This window comes from Myxine glutinosa, chromosome 1 (assembly GCF_964187855.1).
Source record: "Myxine glutinosa chromosome 1, kmMyxGlut1.1, whole genome shotgun sequence".
Classification (NCBI taxonomy): Eukaryota; Metazoa; Chordata; class Myxini; order Myxiniformes; family Myxinidae; genus Myxine; species Myxine glutinosa.
Genome location: NC_136261.1, coordinates 363,417,628 through 363,434,559, shown reverse-complemented (window position 1 = coordinate 363,434,559; position 16,932 = coordinate 363,417,628). Strand labels below are relative to the sequence as shown.

Below are 16,932 nucleotides of genomic sequence, written 5' to 3'. Positions count from 1 at the left end.
AAAAATGGCGATTTTAGAAATTTGACCTCCAGATGACATTTGACCTCAAAATCAATAGGATTCTCAATTGTGACGACCTCTACAACTTGGTAAAGTTTCATGACGATCAGATTAGAATTGTGACCTGTAGGCAGGTGACCAACAAACAGACAGACAGACAGACAGACAAACAGAATAATGAAAAATCACTCAAAGAGCGACACTTGGCAAAAGAGAACAAAGTAGAATTGCACTCGGTAGAGTATCCTTTTGACCTCACAAATAATTGGTGGTTGAATTATGTGCCCTGATATATGCAAATCCTATTCAGATCTCAAGTCATTCGGATGAAAATTGAGGATTTTAGAAATTCGAGAAAAGTGGTTGACCTTAGGCATATGTTGACCTTTTGGCCTATTTTGATCTCTAAAATAGTTGGTGATTGAATTCAGTTACCTGATTTGAAAATCCTATTCAAATTTCAAGTCAATCGGATGAAAATTGAGGATTTTAGAAATTTGGCCTATGTTGACCTTTTGGCCTATGTTGACCTTAAAAATAGTTGAGAGTTGAATTCAGTGACTAGATATGCAAATCGTCTTCAAATTTTAAGTTAATCAGATGAAAATTGACAAGTTTAGATATTTGGCCTATGTTGACCTCAAAAATAGTTGGTGGTTGGTTTCAGTAAGCTGATATGCAAATCCTATTCAGATTTCAAATCAATCCGATGTAAATTGAGGATTTTAGAAATTTGAATACAGTGGTTGACCTTCGGCCTATGTTGACCTTTTGGCCTATGTTGACCTCAAAAATAGTTGGTGGTTGGTTTCAGTAAGCTGATATGCAAATCCTATTCAGATTTCAAGTCAATCCGATGTAAATTGAGGATTTTAGAAATTTGAATACAGTGGTTGACCTTCGGCCTATGTTGACCTTTTGGCCTATGTTGATCTAAAAAATAGTTGGTGGTTGAATTCAGTTAGATGATATGAAAATCCCATTCAAATTTCAAGTCAATCGGATGAAAATTGTGGATTTTAGAAATTTGAAATGGTTGTTGACCTTTGGCACATGTTTTTGACCTTTTCACCTCAAAAATATATAGGATTTTGTCAAACCACGAACGCTACTATTTGATGAAGTTTCGTGAAGATCGGTTTAAAATTGTGACCTGTAGGCAAGTATAACGTTTAAGTGAGCGGACAGACAGACAAACACACACACACAAACACATACACAAACCAGAGTGATCAACATACTTGTCAAAAAAATGTTTTTTGCCAAGTAACAAACGCAACCGACCAATATACTTGAAAAATCTTCGATTTTGCAAGTAGAAAATATTTTCCCCCCATTATTTATTTAAATAATTAAAATCAATGTATTTTCTCTTTTTTACTTTAGCACCATTGGAATATCCCTTGGAGTGCCAGATTGTCTCATCCCAACTCCTCCCCTCATTGTCCCAAATAAATCGCGTCGTTTTGACGGATACTGTATATTTATTCTGGGTTTTGTGTGGCGCATGATGGGCCGAATTACAGTCCCTGTTTAGAGAGGACTCGAGGCCTCCTGCGTACGCATACTCTTCTTCTTCATCTTTGCCTACGTCCCCTGTTCTGTTGGACTTTTCTTGTCATTGTATTCGCACAATATTTACTTACATACAAAGTCTAAAAATTGAAACGTTTTAGTGAACTTAAAATTACATTAACCCTTTAACAAGTTCGATTTCGATTTGGTGGTGGTGTATCAGCAAGGCCATTGTTCAGTTGGTTGCCTCGTTCACAGTGCTTGAAATAGTGTTACAAAAATGTTAATTATAAGTTATATTATATATTTGAAGTAGCTAAGCCTAGTTTGATAGATTCGGGTCAGTTTCGATGAACGCGCTAAAAAGTGATGAGATCGACTCGACATTTTGACGAAAGACCTCAGGGTCATAAAACAATAACAACAACGACAGCAGCCGACTGGCGAGTGGCGACGCATTTCATTGGATCGTACCTTCTCGTGGTGTACCATGGCGTTTGCTCTGCGTGGCGTGTGCAAGCAGCTCGTTAGGCCGCAGTTGCGGAAGACATTTTGCCCATTGCTCCGGAGTTGTAGCGGTGCAGGTGAGGTCCTGTCCGCGCTATACAGACGTCTCACAGTGCAGTGTGTTCGTACGTCAGTATGCCACCTGTGTAGTAAACGCCGGTTACTGCTTTTACTTGTAGCATATTATTATTACATCAGTAACCATACATTTCCCTCAGCAAACCCTTCTATTTTAATGTGATCATTAGATTCGCATGAATTTCTCATCAGATCTCATGAGAAATGCATTGCTTTTTGTGCGGTGTTTAACAGCCATGTTGTAAATGTTACCTGTGGTGAGTTGACATTTGTATTAATATAAAGTTTGCTTTCAGTCGAATCTTTCTCTCACTGGCCTTGTACAGAGCAGCAAAACGTTTTAAATACTGGACTTTGGAAATGATGTATGATTGGTGCAAACGAGGTGTGTGTGTGTGTGTGTGTGTGTGTGTGTGTGTGTGTGTGTGTGTGTGTGTGTGTGTGTGTGTGTGTGTGTGTGTGTGTGTGTGTGTGTGTGTGTTTTTCAGTGACTCGCGTCCTCTAATCGGGGCACTTTTAGCCTGTAGTTGTGAGGGTGAAATTTAAGTCGAATGCAGTCTTTTTATGCCTCCGTTGACGAAGTCGCCGGAGGCATTATGTTTTCTGGCTGTCCGTCCGTCCTTCCATCCGTGATAGGTTTTCGTTTCCGCAATAACTTGAGAACGGCTGAAGGGATCTTAGTCAAACATGGTGCAGGTACGTATAATGACGTAAAGATGCACTGATTAGATTTTGGGGTCATGAGGTCAAAGGCCAAAGGTCAGAGGTTATGCTTGGTAAAAATCCTGTTATGATATTAACGTGTGAACCAGCAATGGGATTCTGCCCAAATTCGTTACACTTATGTGGAATGATGCAAAGATGAACTGATTAGATTTGGGGGTCAAGAGGTCAGAGGTCTAAGTCTGTAGTATGTCTATAACTTGATAACGGCTGAAGTGATTTAATTCAAACTTGGTCCAGGTATGTATCATGTTGTAAAGATTAACTGATTAGAATTTGGGGCCAAGAGGTCAAAGGTCTGTAATAGGTCGACTTGAGAATGGCTAAAGGGATCTAATTCAAACTTTGTACAGATATCTATAATGATGTAAATATTAGCTGATTAGATATTAGGGTCCCAGGCTCAGAGGTAATGTCAAGTAGTATGTGATATGTCGTGAACACAGCTGAAGGGATTTAAATTAAATTTGGTACAGGTATGTACAGTGCATTGAGAAAGTATTCAGACCCCTTCACTTTTTCACATTCTGTTATGTTGCAGCCTTATGCTGAAATCGTTTAAATTCATTTTTTCCCTCATCGATCTACACTCAATACCCCATAATGACAAAGAGAAAACAGGATTTTAGAAAGTTTTGCAAATTTATTAAAAATAAAAAACTGAAATATCACATTGACATAAGTATTCAGACCCTTTGCTATGACACTTGAAATTTAGCTCGGGTGCCTCCCATTTCTCTTGATCATCTTTGAGATGTTTCTCCACCTTGATTGGAGTCCACCTGTGGTAAATTCAATTGATTGGACATGATTTGGAAAGGCACACACCTGTCTATATAAGGTCTCACAGCTGACAATGCATATCAGAGCAAAAACCAACCCATGAGGTCGAAGGAACTGCCTGCAGAGCTCAGAGACAGGATTGTGTCGAGGCACAGATCTGGGGAAGCCTACAAAAAAAAAGTTCTGCTGCATTGAAGGTTCCCAAGAGCACAGTGGCCTCCAGAATTCTTAAATGGAAGAAGCTTGGAACAACCAGGACTCTTCCTCGAGCCGGCCGCCCGGCCAAACTGAACAATCGGGGGAGAAGGGCCTTGGTAAGAGAGGTGACCAAGAACCCGATGGTCACTGGCTGAGCTCCATAGATCCTGTGTGGAGATGGGAGAAACTTCCAGAAGGACAACCATCACTGCAACATTCCACCGATCTGGGCTTTATGGCAGAGTGGCCAGACAGAAGCCTCTCCTCGGTGAAAGACACATGAAAGCCCACAGAATCTTGTTTCTCACAGTCCGAGAGTCGTTTAGGTGCTTTTTTGCAAACTCCAAGCGGGCTTTCATGCTTTTCCCGTCACTAGAGTTGCTTGCAAGGGGGGGGGGGGGGTGCTCTTGCTTGCTTTTCCTGTCACTGGGGGGTGCATGGAGGGGGGGGGGGTGTTTTTTCTTACTTTCCCCGTCACTGGGGGTGCAGGGGGGCGGCTACTCTTGCTTGCTTTTCCCATCATGGGGGGGGGGGGGTACTTTTTCTTGCTTTTCCCTGCTTTTGCTGTCACTGGGGGCGGGGAGGGGGGGGGTGCAAGGGGGCGGATGCGTTTCTTGCTTTTGCTGTCACTGGGGGCGGGGAGGGGGGGGTGCAAGGGGGCGGGTGCGTTTCTTGCTTTTTCTGTCACTGGGGGGTGCAGGGGGGCAGATACTCATGCTTGCTTTTCCCATCACGGGGGACCGGTACTTTTACTAGTTGATAAATAAATTTTAAAAGCTATTGTTATCTCGCTTCTATATACACATAAACGTTTGAAGCGTCCCTTCTGTACATTACATTGATCTCGGGTTCATTGGAGAGCTTGTACATAAATTGTGTGTGGGACAAAGACATTGGTAGATATCAGAGTGCACTTTGTGAATTACATGGACGTTAGTATGCAATGGACGAATACATGAAATCTATGTGTATGGTATTTGAACCTGGATGTCAAGCATCATGCGCCATTGGTTGCAATGTGAACGCTAAGCAGGCAACAAACATTTATTTTGAAATGCAACCGTTTATCCATTTTATTGCTGCATCGTTTCCTTTGTAAAAGTGGCATATTTGTTATTTTACCGAGGTTCTTTTTGCTGGCAATGTCAATAAATGACAACTTCTTTACCCAATATGTCTGGTTAATAATCCAACTTGATGGTAGAAGCGCTGCGATTAAATGTTTCTTGTGATCTTATCCTATACTCAGTTCAATGCCCTATGTAGGCATGTGTTGCCATGCAGTTTGTTCTAGCAGGGTCTCTGCATTGGAGAGCAGGTGTTATTTTGGAGGCACCTTTTAATTGAATGTCCTTACGATAATTGAAGCTCCCCTTGGTACTGCTGCAAGTTTTTGGATTTGTATCCAGGATTTGTGGCAAATTATTCGGAGATGCTGGATAATGTTTTGAATCATATTCCCATGACCTTAATTACTTTTATTCTTTGTTTGTTTCCATCGAAGGAGGACAGTTTCAATACATTATTGTAGACAAAAAAGGCGATGGTGGATGCGTGGGACTGATAAAGCTGAACCGACCGAAGGCATTGAATGCACTTTGCGAAAAGCTGATCGAGGAACTTTCTCAAGCCTTGGATACGCTAGAAGGCGACGACAGCGTCGGAGCAGTTGTCATCACTGGGAGTGAAAGGTCCTTTGCCGGTAAGACTTCAGCACTTGTATTTTGAGGATATTGATGTAAATGGCAAGTTGTTGGCAAAGGTAACATGCAAATTTGTTCTTATTAGTCTGAAAGCCTTCTTGGTAGAGAAGGTGCATCTTGCATTGGGACACGTGGCTGTCAAACAAACCTTTTTGAATTGTTCTCCAATTTTTGCAATAAAGACGGAAAACTTTCACCAACAACAACAACAGGCATTTTAAGGCCATTTTCCCTGCAAGAGCGGGGCTTAGCCTTGCGGTCCCCATGACAATCTTCTCCAAATTGTCATGGTTCTATTTTTGAGGCAATGTTTTTATGGCCGGATGCCCTTCCTGACGCCAACCCTTTGAGTCCTTTGAGTCCAACCCTTTGGTAGAGAAGGTGCATCTTGCATTGGGACACGTGGCTGTCAAACAAACCTATTTGAATTGTTCTCCAATTTTTGCAATAAAGACGGAAAACTTTCACCAATATGCACATTTTCTTAAGGACCATCTATTTATTACCTCCTCCACCGAAGGTAGATGGAGGTTATGTTTTCACCCATGTCTGCCTGTTTGTCTGTCTGCGATATCTCAAAAGGTTGTGGACAGATTCGGACGAAATTTTGCGGAGAGGTTGGTTATGTGACGAGGACAAAATGATTAGATTTTGGCGAAGATCCGGATCCTGTAAGGAGACAACAACAAGCCAATTTGGTTTTGGTTCAGGTCGGAATCCAGATCCGGCATATCAGTGGGATACAAAATGTAAACTGTTCAGCCTGGCGGAGGTACGCGCTCTACCGAGTGTCATTCTAGTTATACATGCAAATACGGTGGTGTATTTGACCTCCCCACCACCCTTGTACGGACCGGTCTATGAAATGCTTTCCCCATCCCTTTGACCTGCAGGTAATTATATCAAACCATAATGCTAAAATAAGGCCTGGTGTTGGCTTAGCGGTTAGGGTGCCGGCTTGGGATCCTAGGATCCTGGGTTTGAATCCCGGTCACAACAACAACAACAACATGCATTTTAAAGGCCATTTTCCCTGCTAGAGCGGGGGTTAGCCTTGTGGTCCCCATGACAATCTTCTCCATTTTGCCCTATTTTCTGCATCTCTCCTTGTTAACCCCCTTGCCCGCATTTCTTCTTCCACCATCTTTAGCCAAGTCTTTCTCGGTCTTCCCCGTCTTCTACTTCCTTCAACATTCATTTCCATCACTCTTCTCAACCAGTCACTTTCATCCTTCCTCAACACATGACCAAACCATCTCAACCTGTTCCTCTTCACAGCATCAATCCCGGTTTGAATCCCGGTCGATCACTGATTTAACGCCAGGGGGGTTGACTCAGCCTGTCATCCTTCCGATGTCGGCAAATTGAGTACCAGTTCACTGGTAATTCCCTGTGTCACAAGAGTCGACTAACAGGGTTGGTGGCAGGAAGAGCATCCGGCCATAAAACATTGCTTCAAAAAAGGGGACCACGGTGCCCGAAAAAGGCCAACCCCTGCTCTGCGGGGAAAAATGGCCTCGAAAGGTGGTTCATAATGCTAAAATACAGTTAATGCTTTGTTTGGAGATGAAATTCCGTTTTTTTTTTTTGTTGTTTTGTTTTTTGTTTTTGCTTTTGTATACAAGATTGAGGCTTGTGAAACAGCTAACATTGATCACACAAAAATCAAACCGACACATGAAACATATAAGGGGAACGGTAGACAAGATGGGGAGAGAAGGGGAAGGACACAAACACAGCATTTGAGAGCAGGGACATCGAAAGATCTGTGGGAGCTAGAGGGCTTGGGGGGAGGTGGGAGAGGTATAAAACACATGGACACTCCAAGGACTTCCAGGAAAGAAGTTGGAATTTCAAAAAAGTGGATCTGGGGTGAATTAGCAGGGGTAGAAAAGATCAAGGTTTTGGATGGGGGAAGATAAGAAGAGATGGTGGATTTAAAAATAGTTTTTAAAATCCGAAAGTTTAGTGCCATTGAAGTAGTCCAGTAGCAGTCCTCATACCACTCTTTCACAATGTACCCCATTAATTTAAAACTTTCTTAAAATTGAAGTCCTGCAAAACTGGAGATTTTTGGAAGTATCATTGCAGGCGATTTGTATACGATAGTGATAATGCATGTAATTAAATTTAAATAAAATAAAAAGATTTTAAAAGTCGTATAAATAAATTAATTGTTTGAGAGTCATATAGGATAGATCAGAGTCGAGAAAAGACAAAAAGCAATAAACTTCATAAGAAAGGAGTGGGATTGAAGAGAGTGGGGGAGTTTGTTCCAGAGGCGGGAGAAAAGAGGAATGAAAGAGCGAAGGTGAGCAGATTTGTCTTGATTTTGGCAGTTTAACCATAAGAGGGTTGCTGGAAGATCTTGTGTGACCTGTCGGAATATTTGGGGGACAGAGCACAGAGAGAGCTGGGGGAGCAAGGCCGGAGAGGAGTCGGGAGAAGACAAAGACCACCAACCTGCCTTCGGTGAGTGAGTGAAAGGCCCTCGGAGTTAGCTTCATCGCGGGAGATTCCAAATGATTCTGAAAGCTTTGGTTTCAACAGCGTGAAGCCGAGCTAGGTGTGAGGCAGGAGCACTGGCCCAGAGGGGAGAACAGTATTCCATTGAGTTGCGGATGAAAGCCTTGTTTGTGGTGAGGTGCTCAGGTGTGCCAAGGAAGGACTTCGCACGACGGAGTATGCCCAGTCGGCGACTGGCTTTGGAGGCCAGCTTGGAAATGTGGTTTTCCCAGGAAAGATCATGGCAGATAGTTAGACCCAAAAGCTTGAGCGACAGAACTTCTTGGAGAAGATTGTTGAGAAAGTAGATGGGAGGGTTGTTCAGTCGGTCTTTTCGGAGAGACATAGTAAGAGTGTGAGATTTGTCAGGATTGAAAGACATGTTCCACTTGTTTGACCAGTCTGTGATTTTGTCCAGGTCTGCAGAGAGTGAGGATGCTGCAGACTGCCGATCTGAGGGATGAGGAAGGAAAGGAGCGGCAGAGAGTGGAGTCATCAGCAAGGAGATAGGATTTTCCAGAGAGTCGGAGATATCATTGATGAAGACCAGAAAAAGCACAGGGCCCAGAACACTGCCTTGGGGAACTCCAGCCTGAACAGGAAGGGGAGATTAGAGAAATCCATTCAGGGCCACACGTTGACTACGACCAGAGAGGAAGTCTGCAAGCCATGCGTGGAGATTTCCATGTCTACCATAGGAGGAGAGTTTGGTGAGCAGAGCGGGGTGCCAGACCGCATCGAAGGCACGTGATATGTCAAAGGAGACAGCTCTGATTCCCTGTTTGGCATTGAGGACCTCCATCCATTGTTGAGACAGCAGAATCAGCATGTCCAGAGTAGAATGACCTGGTCTGAATCCAAATTGATGATCGGAGATCAAGCCATTGTGGAAGAGGAAGGATTTGATTTCCGAAGCAATGATGGATTCCCTGACTTTGCTGATAATTGGGAGCAAGCTGATTGGTCTGTAGTTGCAAGGATCTGTTTTTGCACCTTTTTTGTGTAAAGCGATAATGTTTGCTGATTTTCAAAATTATGGCAGATGACCTTGAGCAAAAGAGAGGGTGAAGAGAACAGAGAGAGGGCGAGATAGAGCGGCTGAGCAGGATTTTAGGACCCGTGGGCTGATGCCGTCTGGTCCAGTTGCAGAATCCTGTCGTGCTTTCTACTGTAAGCCGGTACGACACCGCCAACTCTGCTTCGGTGGAGATTTGTACTCGTGTATTTTCACGTGTATGATAAAGCGTTGAGCATTTTTATTGGATCAATGGAGTATCCCTCAGGAAGATGAGCAACGAGGTTTAATGTGAAAGGGAACTCTATGCTCGACACTGATCAACTAATGGCTAATGGACATGGTTTGCAAGAATGGGAAGAGTTATGTCAGCCTTTTTAAACTGGGCTCAAAAAGATGGACAAACGCACGCAGGCCTGGGATGTTCTTTGGGACAAACAGCTTGTCTACAGCAGGGATGGAAAGAGTCTTCACAGAAATGTCAGATACTGAACTCGGGTCATACAATGAAAAAGATCCGAGGTCATCCATGAGCCTTGCTTCTGTGAAGAACAAGACTGGAAGTCTAACAGCTGCATAGCTGGGCTTGTAAAATATTATAAACCACAAACACGTATGATTAGCTTTTTAAACATTCTCTAATGCTGTTTATAACATTAAACAAAGAAATTTGGAGGAATCCCGACATCCCTGAGGTGAGCTTTACTTGCAGAACTGGGCAAAGATCTACTGTAATCTATATACCCCACAAGAGTTGGGTTAATAACATGACACTTCCTGCCCCAAAAGTGGCGTTTTTCGTAGCGGCCTTTTGAAACCCACCAATTAAGGTTTTGTTTTGAAAACCACCAATGAAACCCACTTTTACTGCTGTTTAACACAAAACTGGTGTGCCCATATACCAAGCAACTAGCTAGCGCTTGCCAAGTCAGCTGTTCCTTAACGGTTTTGAATGGAGTGCTTGCTCGAATACTTCAACCAAATGGCGATCTCCACAATAAACTTGGTAAATGAACACACACCAAATGTTCTTGAGACCCGACCATAGGTCGACTGTAATCTATATACCCCAAAGAGGAATGACCCTTTCTATCACTCCTGTCGTGAGCGGATGTACTCATAAATTAAAATGTCGGTCTGTGAAGTCGGCCGTTGTAATGACATCATAGACGTAATGATGAAGCGAGACGTCCAGACACAAAACTGCTGCTACTTCAATATATTGAAGATGACTATGCTTTCGATATTTGATGATAATTTTAACAATCGGTTTGTTTGTGTTTCACACTGAATGAAAAACGTAATGGTAGAGCATGGCGATTGTGATATATGACAGGTTCGATGATATGTTCGGCATGAACGATATTGGAATCAAAATGCCGAAGTGTGGAGTCAGCCGTTGCATGCCGTAATGACACCAGACGTAATCACATGGGTGTGGGGGCATGTGGCGACAAGTCTTAATTTCCAAATTAATACTATTTGACTCCCTGAGCTTTGTGCTGAAAAATTATTTTGGAGTTTTGTAAAGATTCTGATTGATTCGTTGATTTATTTATTAATTTATGTATTCATTCATTATACATGTTTATCATTCATTCCCTGATTCATTATTTTATGATTTTTGTTCCCAGCTGGTGCTGATATAAAGGAGATGCAAGATCTTAACTTCCACGAGTGTTATGGTGGAGGTTTTTTAAACAACTGGAACCGGTTGGCAGAAGTGAAAAAGCCCGTTATTGCTGCTGTTAATGGATATGCAGTAAGTATTTGTCTATGTTGCTGAACATGTATAATGTCACTACAATCTGATAGACTGCATTCCATGACCTTTCAACCGTATTTTGCGGGTCGGGGTGGTGGGCTGGAAGCTGCGTAGAGATAACAGGGATTCTTGCTTTGAAGCAACAGATACCATGGGAAGCAAACCGAAAAGTTTTTCCACTGAAACTTTGCGATTGTTTTAATAATAATATTATTAAGTAGAACGCCACTCAGTAGAGCACATACTCCCGCCGTGGGTCAAGTTGGAATCTATCTTCCAATGGTAAAAAATCCTTCAAACAATTCCTGGATCCGGAATAATATCCTGAGCTTCACCAAAAACTAATCAATTCTTCCTTATCCCAAGGGCAATCATCCCACCAACTTTCATCCAAATCCGTTCAGAACTTTTCCAGATATCTTGTTCACAAACACACGAACACACACACGGACGGACACGATCGAATGCATTACTCCCTTGTGGGAGTAACTGTAATGCCACTCAGTAGAGCGCATACTCCCGCCGTGGTCAAGTTGGAATAGTACGATTTCATAAAAGTTTGAGGGGGTAGTTCAGTGACGACACAAGACAAGACAACACAAGACAGACACTGCACAGATATATATATATAGAATATACAGAAGATAATGTAAAAAAAAAAGAAACAAGGCAATTTCACTTACATTTTCGGATTCAGCGTTCAATTCTATATAAGTAAGTGTATTTTGAGGCATGTGTGACTTCAAATAAAATTGTAAGCCAGGAAAAATGTTGCGTTTCATTCCTTAGGGATACAACATGTAAAACTGGCCCAAACGTGAAAACAAAACTCGCTCATTTTAAGTCGTACAAGCTAATGTGACCTCACTCATTCTTCTGGGAAGAATCCCGTGCACATGCTCGTCACACTTATAAGTCACCTAAGTCTTTATAAGTTCATCAAATACTGACACAACGATTGACATTCGCTGAGGTAAATGTTGATATCTCTTCTGAGGTATAAACAAAAAAAACCAAAAAAACGGTTTTAAAGCATTATATGTATCAAACGATACATTTTATGAAACGGGGAAACCTAATACACACTTTGGTGGTTTTTAAATGACAGAATATGCCTTTGTTAGAAAAAAAAAAATGAACATTGAAGACGACGCTGCAAAAAAATACACCGCTCTAATGCATAACCACGAGTTTAAACTACATTTACAACAAATATGAAAACTATTTTCATATCACAATGTTAAATATAGAATATGTAGAAGATAATGTTAAAAACAAATGAGCCCTATCTTCCAATGGTAAAAAGATTTGCGTGCTCCGAATGTCGTGAAGAAGAAGAAACCCTCATGTACTTAAGTCAGGCCGGATGTTGCGTAAGGTTGTATATTTGTCTCCATGCGAGAGGTGGAGCTATGCTAATTAGTTAGGGTATAAGGAATAATTCCCTGTATGTACATTGCCTCTGTGGTTTTCCCTTTGTTCCTTATGACGCATACAACACCAGCCATGCACTCCGCACCTAAATTAAATAAACCCCATAAAAGCCACCGGATTCAGACATTCGAACACTACCACTGACGCCACCAGCGGAGTCATCACAAGGGCCGGCAAGCGGGGCCGTTAGGCCCCACCCCGAGAGGTGTTTTTTGGTCGGGGCGATGGACTGATGTGATGGGACTCTTTGATTGGAGTGCGCGCGGACGTCATCATATGACGTTCGAGCACCAGGGACAAAAAGGCTGAGGACCGCCATTTTCTCTCTCTTGGGTCGGACATTCGTAGCGAGTTGTCACATTTTTTCACTACGAATGGATGCATTGTGCTCTCTTCTCTCTTGGGGTCAGACTTTCGTAGCGAGAAGTCACATTTTGTCTCTTCATGCTGGGTTCCATGGCAGACAGTCGCAGCTCATGCACTCTGACTCTCTTGGTTTGTGGCTGGCATCGCGTTCAGTCGCAGTTCGTGCACACTCTTGGCTTGTGGAGCGGACGGCGAGGAAGGAGTGAGGGCCTGCTCGGTGGCTGATGGGTCAACGGACCCCGCGCCAAGGCCTGTGTTTTCCCGTGCAGGGACGCGGGGATTTTGACGTGCCCGGCCGGTCGAGGACACAGAGCAGCGGAGTGCAGGCAAACGCACCACACACATTTATTGCTTTCATCATTTATTTATCCCTGTGTCTGTTTTATGAGTCCATGTGGGGGCATCTCAATTAGGAATTGGATTTTACCGCACATTTCTTGTTGTCTGCATTCTTTTATTAAACCCTTTATTTGTTGAAATTTAATTCCTTGTCTTGTCCGTTTATTTGTTGTGTGAATCAGATAACCCCGTGCCGCCATAGTTTGAGTGAATGCCTCAGAGTTAAAGCTCGGTTGGCCATCCATCACCAGGGGTGTTAATCCTGGCAGTGAACACGACAATATATTTGACTTGGAAGCTTGCGTGTGTGAACACTGTGGTCGCCTGTTGGTGGAGATTTATAATGTATTTATTGGCCCAATCTTGCTCTCAAATGCCCCAGTGGTTGTGGACAAAATATTTGCAGTACGTATCACACTTTAACAGAAATGGCTTTATTACTTAGGAAAGTCGAAGATTTTTCAAGTACTGTATATTGGTTGGTGTTGTGCGTTATTCTGTCTTGTCAGTCGCCTACAGGTCACAATTTTCACCCGATCTTCACGAAGCTTCACCAAATGGTGGAGTTGGTCATACTAGGGCATGCCCGTACTATATATATATCTAAAATTATATCCCCCCCCTCTATTTACATGAAATGGTTTGGTTCATGAAATGTTTTGGTCCATTCGCAACGCCAAAGCGAACGGCGAACGCTTTACATGAAATGGTTTGGTTCATGAAATGTTTTGGTTCATTCGCAACGCCAAAGCGAACGGCGAACGGCTTGCGAGTACAGTGACAATCCCCCCCCCCCTCTATTTACATGAAATGGTTTTAATTAGTTTTAAAACATAGTTTAACGCCAACATAGCGGCAACATAGTTTGCCAACGTGAAATAAATGAATACGCTCTCAAATGTGCCGTCCGAGGCAGAGTGTGTTCGCCACGTTCGGCACACGCGATAGCTCGCTGCTCTCTGATTGGTTGAATCGTTTTTTGGACATAGCTCGGTAACTACTTCTGCGATTAATTTAAAACCTTGAAAAGGCACATCCTCGGGTCCCCAGCAATATACCTGGCAAGTTTCAAGTATATCGGACCCGTGGTTGTCGAGAAACAGCGGTCACAGACAAACAAACACACACACAGACACACACACACACACACACACAGACACACACACACACACACACACAGATTGCTGGAATTATAGATAGATGCAAGAAGCCCATTGTTTTTGGGGTCAATAGGTCAACATAGGCCAAAGGTCACCAAATTTGTCAAATTTCTAAAATCGTAAATTTTCATTTGATTGACTTGAAATTTTAAGAGGATTTGCATATCTGGTCACTGAATTCGATCACCAATTATATTTTGGGTCAACTTCGGCCAAAAGGTCAACATAGGCCAAATTTCTAAAATCGTCAATTTTAATTCGATTAACTTGAAATTTGAAGAGGACTTTTATATCTGGTGACTGAATTCAACCACCAAGTATTTGAGGTCAACGTAGGCCAAAAGGTCAACATAGGCCAAATTTCTAAAATCCTCAATTTTCATCCGATTGTCTTGAAATGTTAAGAGGATTTGCATATCTGGTCACTGAATTCAACCACCAATTATTTTTGAGGTCTTCATCGGCCAACGACTTATTTTAGGGTTTTCACCAGTATCATACTATGCACAACACATTTCTTGTTTCTGATATAGGTCTTTATCCAATGATAAATCGGCATCATTTTCAGAGCTTCAACTGAAATATTTGAGATGGTGTTTGCATAATTGTCATAAATCATGTAGTCGTCTTATTCATTCATATGCCGCACAAGACTGTGGGGTAGCATCATTGGCTGATGGTGTGCCTGTGCTGCTGCCCTCTGCTGGTAAGGGGCAGGAATTTGTAATTTGTTCATGGTGCCGGCGATAGCTCGCCTACTCTTCACGAAGGACACAATGGGAAGTTTAACATCTACCAACGAATGCTGGCAGACGGGACGCCCGTTTAACATCCATCCATGGGATGGAAAACGCATTGGGAAATCACCCTGCCTGGGAAACACCAAGATGACAGTTTATATTCGTAGTTGGGTCAGATTCAAAACCAAGCTAAATAGCTGCGAGGCAAGTTTGCATATCTCTAGGGCATCCTTTCAGCCCGATGATATGCTGTAGTGAAGCTTTTGTTGTTGCTATAGTATGATCATGCCATTCCCTCATTCATTAATGTTTGAAGCCAATGCCAAGAGTGTACTAATTGTTGATTAACTATTCATGATGTTATAACCTTCAATTTGCAGGATGTTTTTATTACTCTAATCTGGCAATCTCTCGTTTTTATTTTCTCTCTTGTTTATCTGAAGGCAACGTTGTCATAACCTCTTATATTTTACTCGCAAAGCTGCAACGGAACTGAAATGGGATCAAAATAGCGGAATAAAAGTATTCAATTAAAGTGAATGACGTCATCCACAGTGATGCCTCTTATACGTAAAATTATTTTACATTTATTTTGCCTGTGAATTACCACTGTACCATAGCGTGGGACTGACCGAACACACACACCAATTATATTTGTGAACACACACACACACACACACACACACACACACACACACACACACACACACACACACACACACACACTTCTCTTTATTTTATTGTATTGCCCGTCAATTAACACTAACATAGTGCAGGTAACTAAACTGTGTACGTAATACCTTGTCATTCATTTCACCTTACCACGCTGCTCACTCGGCACTGTAGCATTGTAAAAGGGCGTGTGTGAACACCGTGGGGATGCACTGTAAGTGTCTCTCCAAACACCACGTGTCACTTCGCTGAATATGGAAGAGGAAGGATCTTCTTATTATTCTTATTCTCTTCGTTTTATGGCGTTTTCAGAGCTGGCTCTACATGCGCCAAGACGTAACGACAATGAATGAAAGGAGTCCATAGGACAGGGTTCCTCAACTATTTTTGATCGTGGCCCAGAACTAAAATTACTTGGCACATTGTGAACATTCTGTGGACACCACCCCTTCAATGTTCTTGCATAAAAGTTTATCTATTTTCTCCCAATACCCGATAACACAATACTCCGGGTCATTCGCCTAGCAGGCTGAGCTGAGTCGGTTGTCCTGTGTATTTGATTGATTCTGTTGGATTTAGCGTGTGTTGTGCTTTGTGTGAATGATTGTGATGGATCCCTGTTTCGTTTCCTGGCTTCTGGCGGCGTGTCTGCCCGTGAGATTTGCAGTACTTTGGTTTTTACTCGCCACCAAGTTGAAAATTTCGAACTGTGAGTACCCGCCATGTTTTTTCGCTGAGCCTCACGCAGCCCTGGTGTGCACCTCTCAACAAGACAGTTATTTTCCCCGTCCCGCCCCATCGCCCGCCCCATCGCCCGTCCCACCGCTCGCCCCATCGCCACGCACCGCTGCATGTACCGAGCTCGACTATCCACTCTAACTCCTCTGTCCCGAGGCCTATTCGCTACACTCGGCAAAAACTTTTGTCTTTAAACAACACCACTCGATTGACTCCTGGACTCGTGTCAGGCCTCAGAGAACTTGAAATCGGCGTTGGTCTCCCGAGAAAACGCACAAAGCGAGGCGGGAGGAGAAAGCAGAGAAAAATACCGATTGTGATTTCTCTTCGCGACCAGCGACGGCCCGGCCCACATTTGAATAATTCATGCGAAAAAGTGTCCCCTGTCAACTTCAATAACCTCATCTATCCCTGTAGAACATACACAGCACCAAAACAACACCGTTCTGACCTGTATCTCGTCTTATTCAACGCTCAGTCTGTAAGTAGTCCTGACAAGCGAACCGAAATTACCTCTTTTATTCAAGATAACGATATCGACGTGTTTTTTCTGACCAGAACTTGGCTCCGACCCAGTGGCGACGAAGCGAGATGTGCTGATCTCACCCCACTTGGATACACCCTGCAGTCATTTCCTCGCTCCTCTAGGGGTGGGGGCGTGGCTGTTATTTACAGAGACAACTTCTCTCCC

The 16,932-nt window shown here is 42.9% G+C and overlaps 1 protein-coding gene across 1 annotated transcript in view; it reads left to right on the top strand.

Moving 5' to 3' along the window:
- Positions 1-1,731: 1,731 nt before the first annotated feature.
- The window catches only part of ECHS1 (enoyl-CoA hydratase, short chain 1), a 48,278-nt gene continuing 33,077 nt past the window's right edge, over positions 1,732-16,932 (top strand). Inside the window, exons 1-3 of the mRNA XM_068099763.2 lie at positions 1,732-2,099; positions 5,309-5,506; positions 10,662-10,789. Coding sequence (XP_067955864.2) covers positions 2,006-2,099; positions 5,309-5,506; positions 10,662-10,789 — 420 coding nt within the window. The 5' untranslated portion in view covers positions 1,732-2,005. The remainder of the gene's footprint in view (positions 2,100-5,308; positions 5,507-10,661; positions 10,790-16,932) is intronic.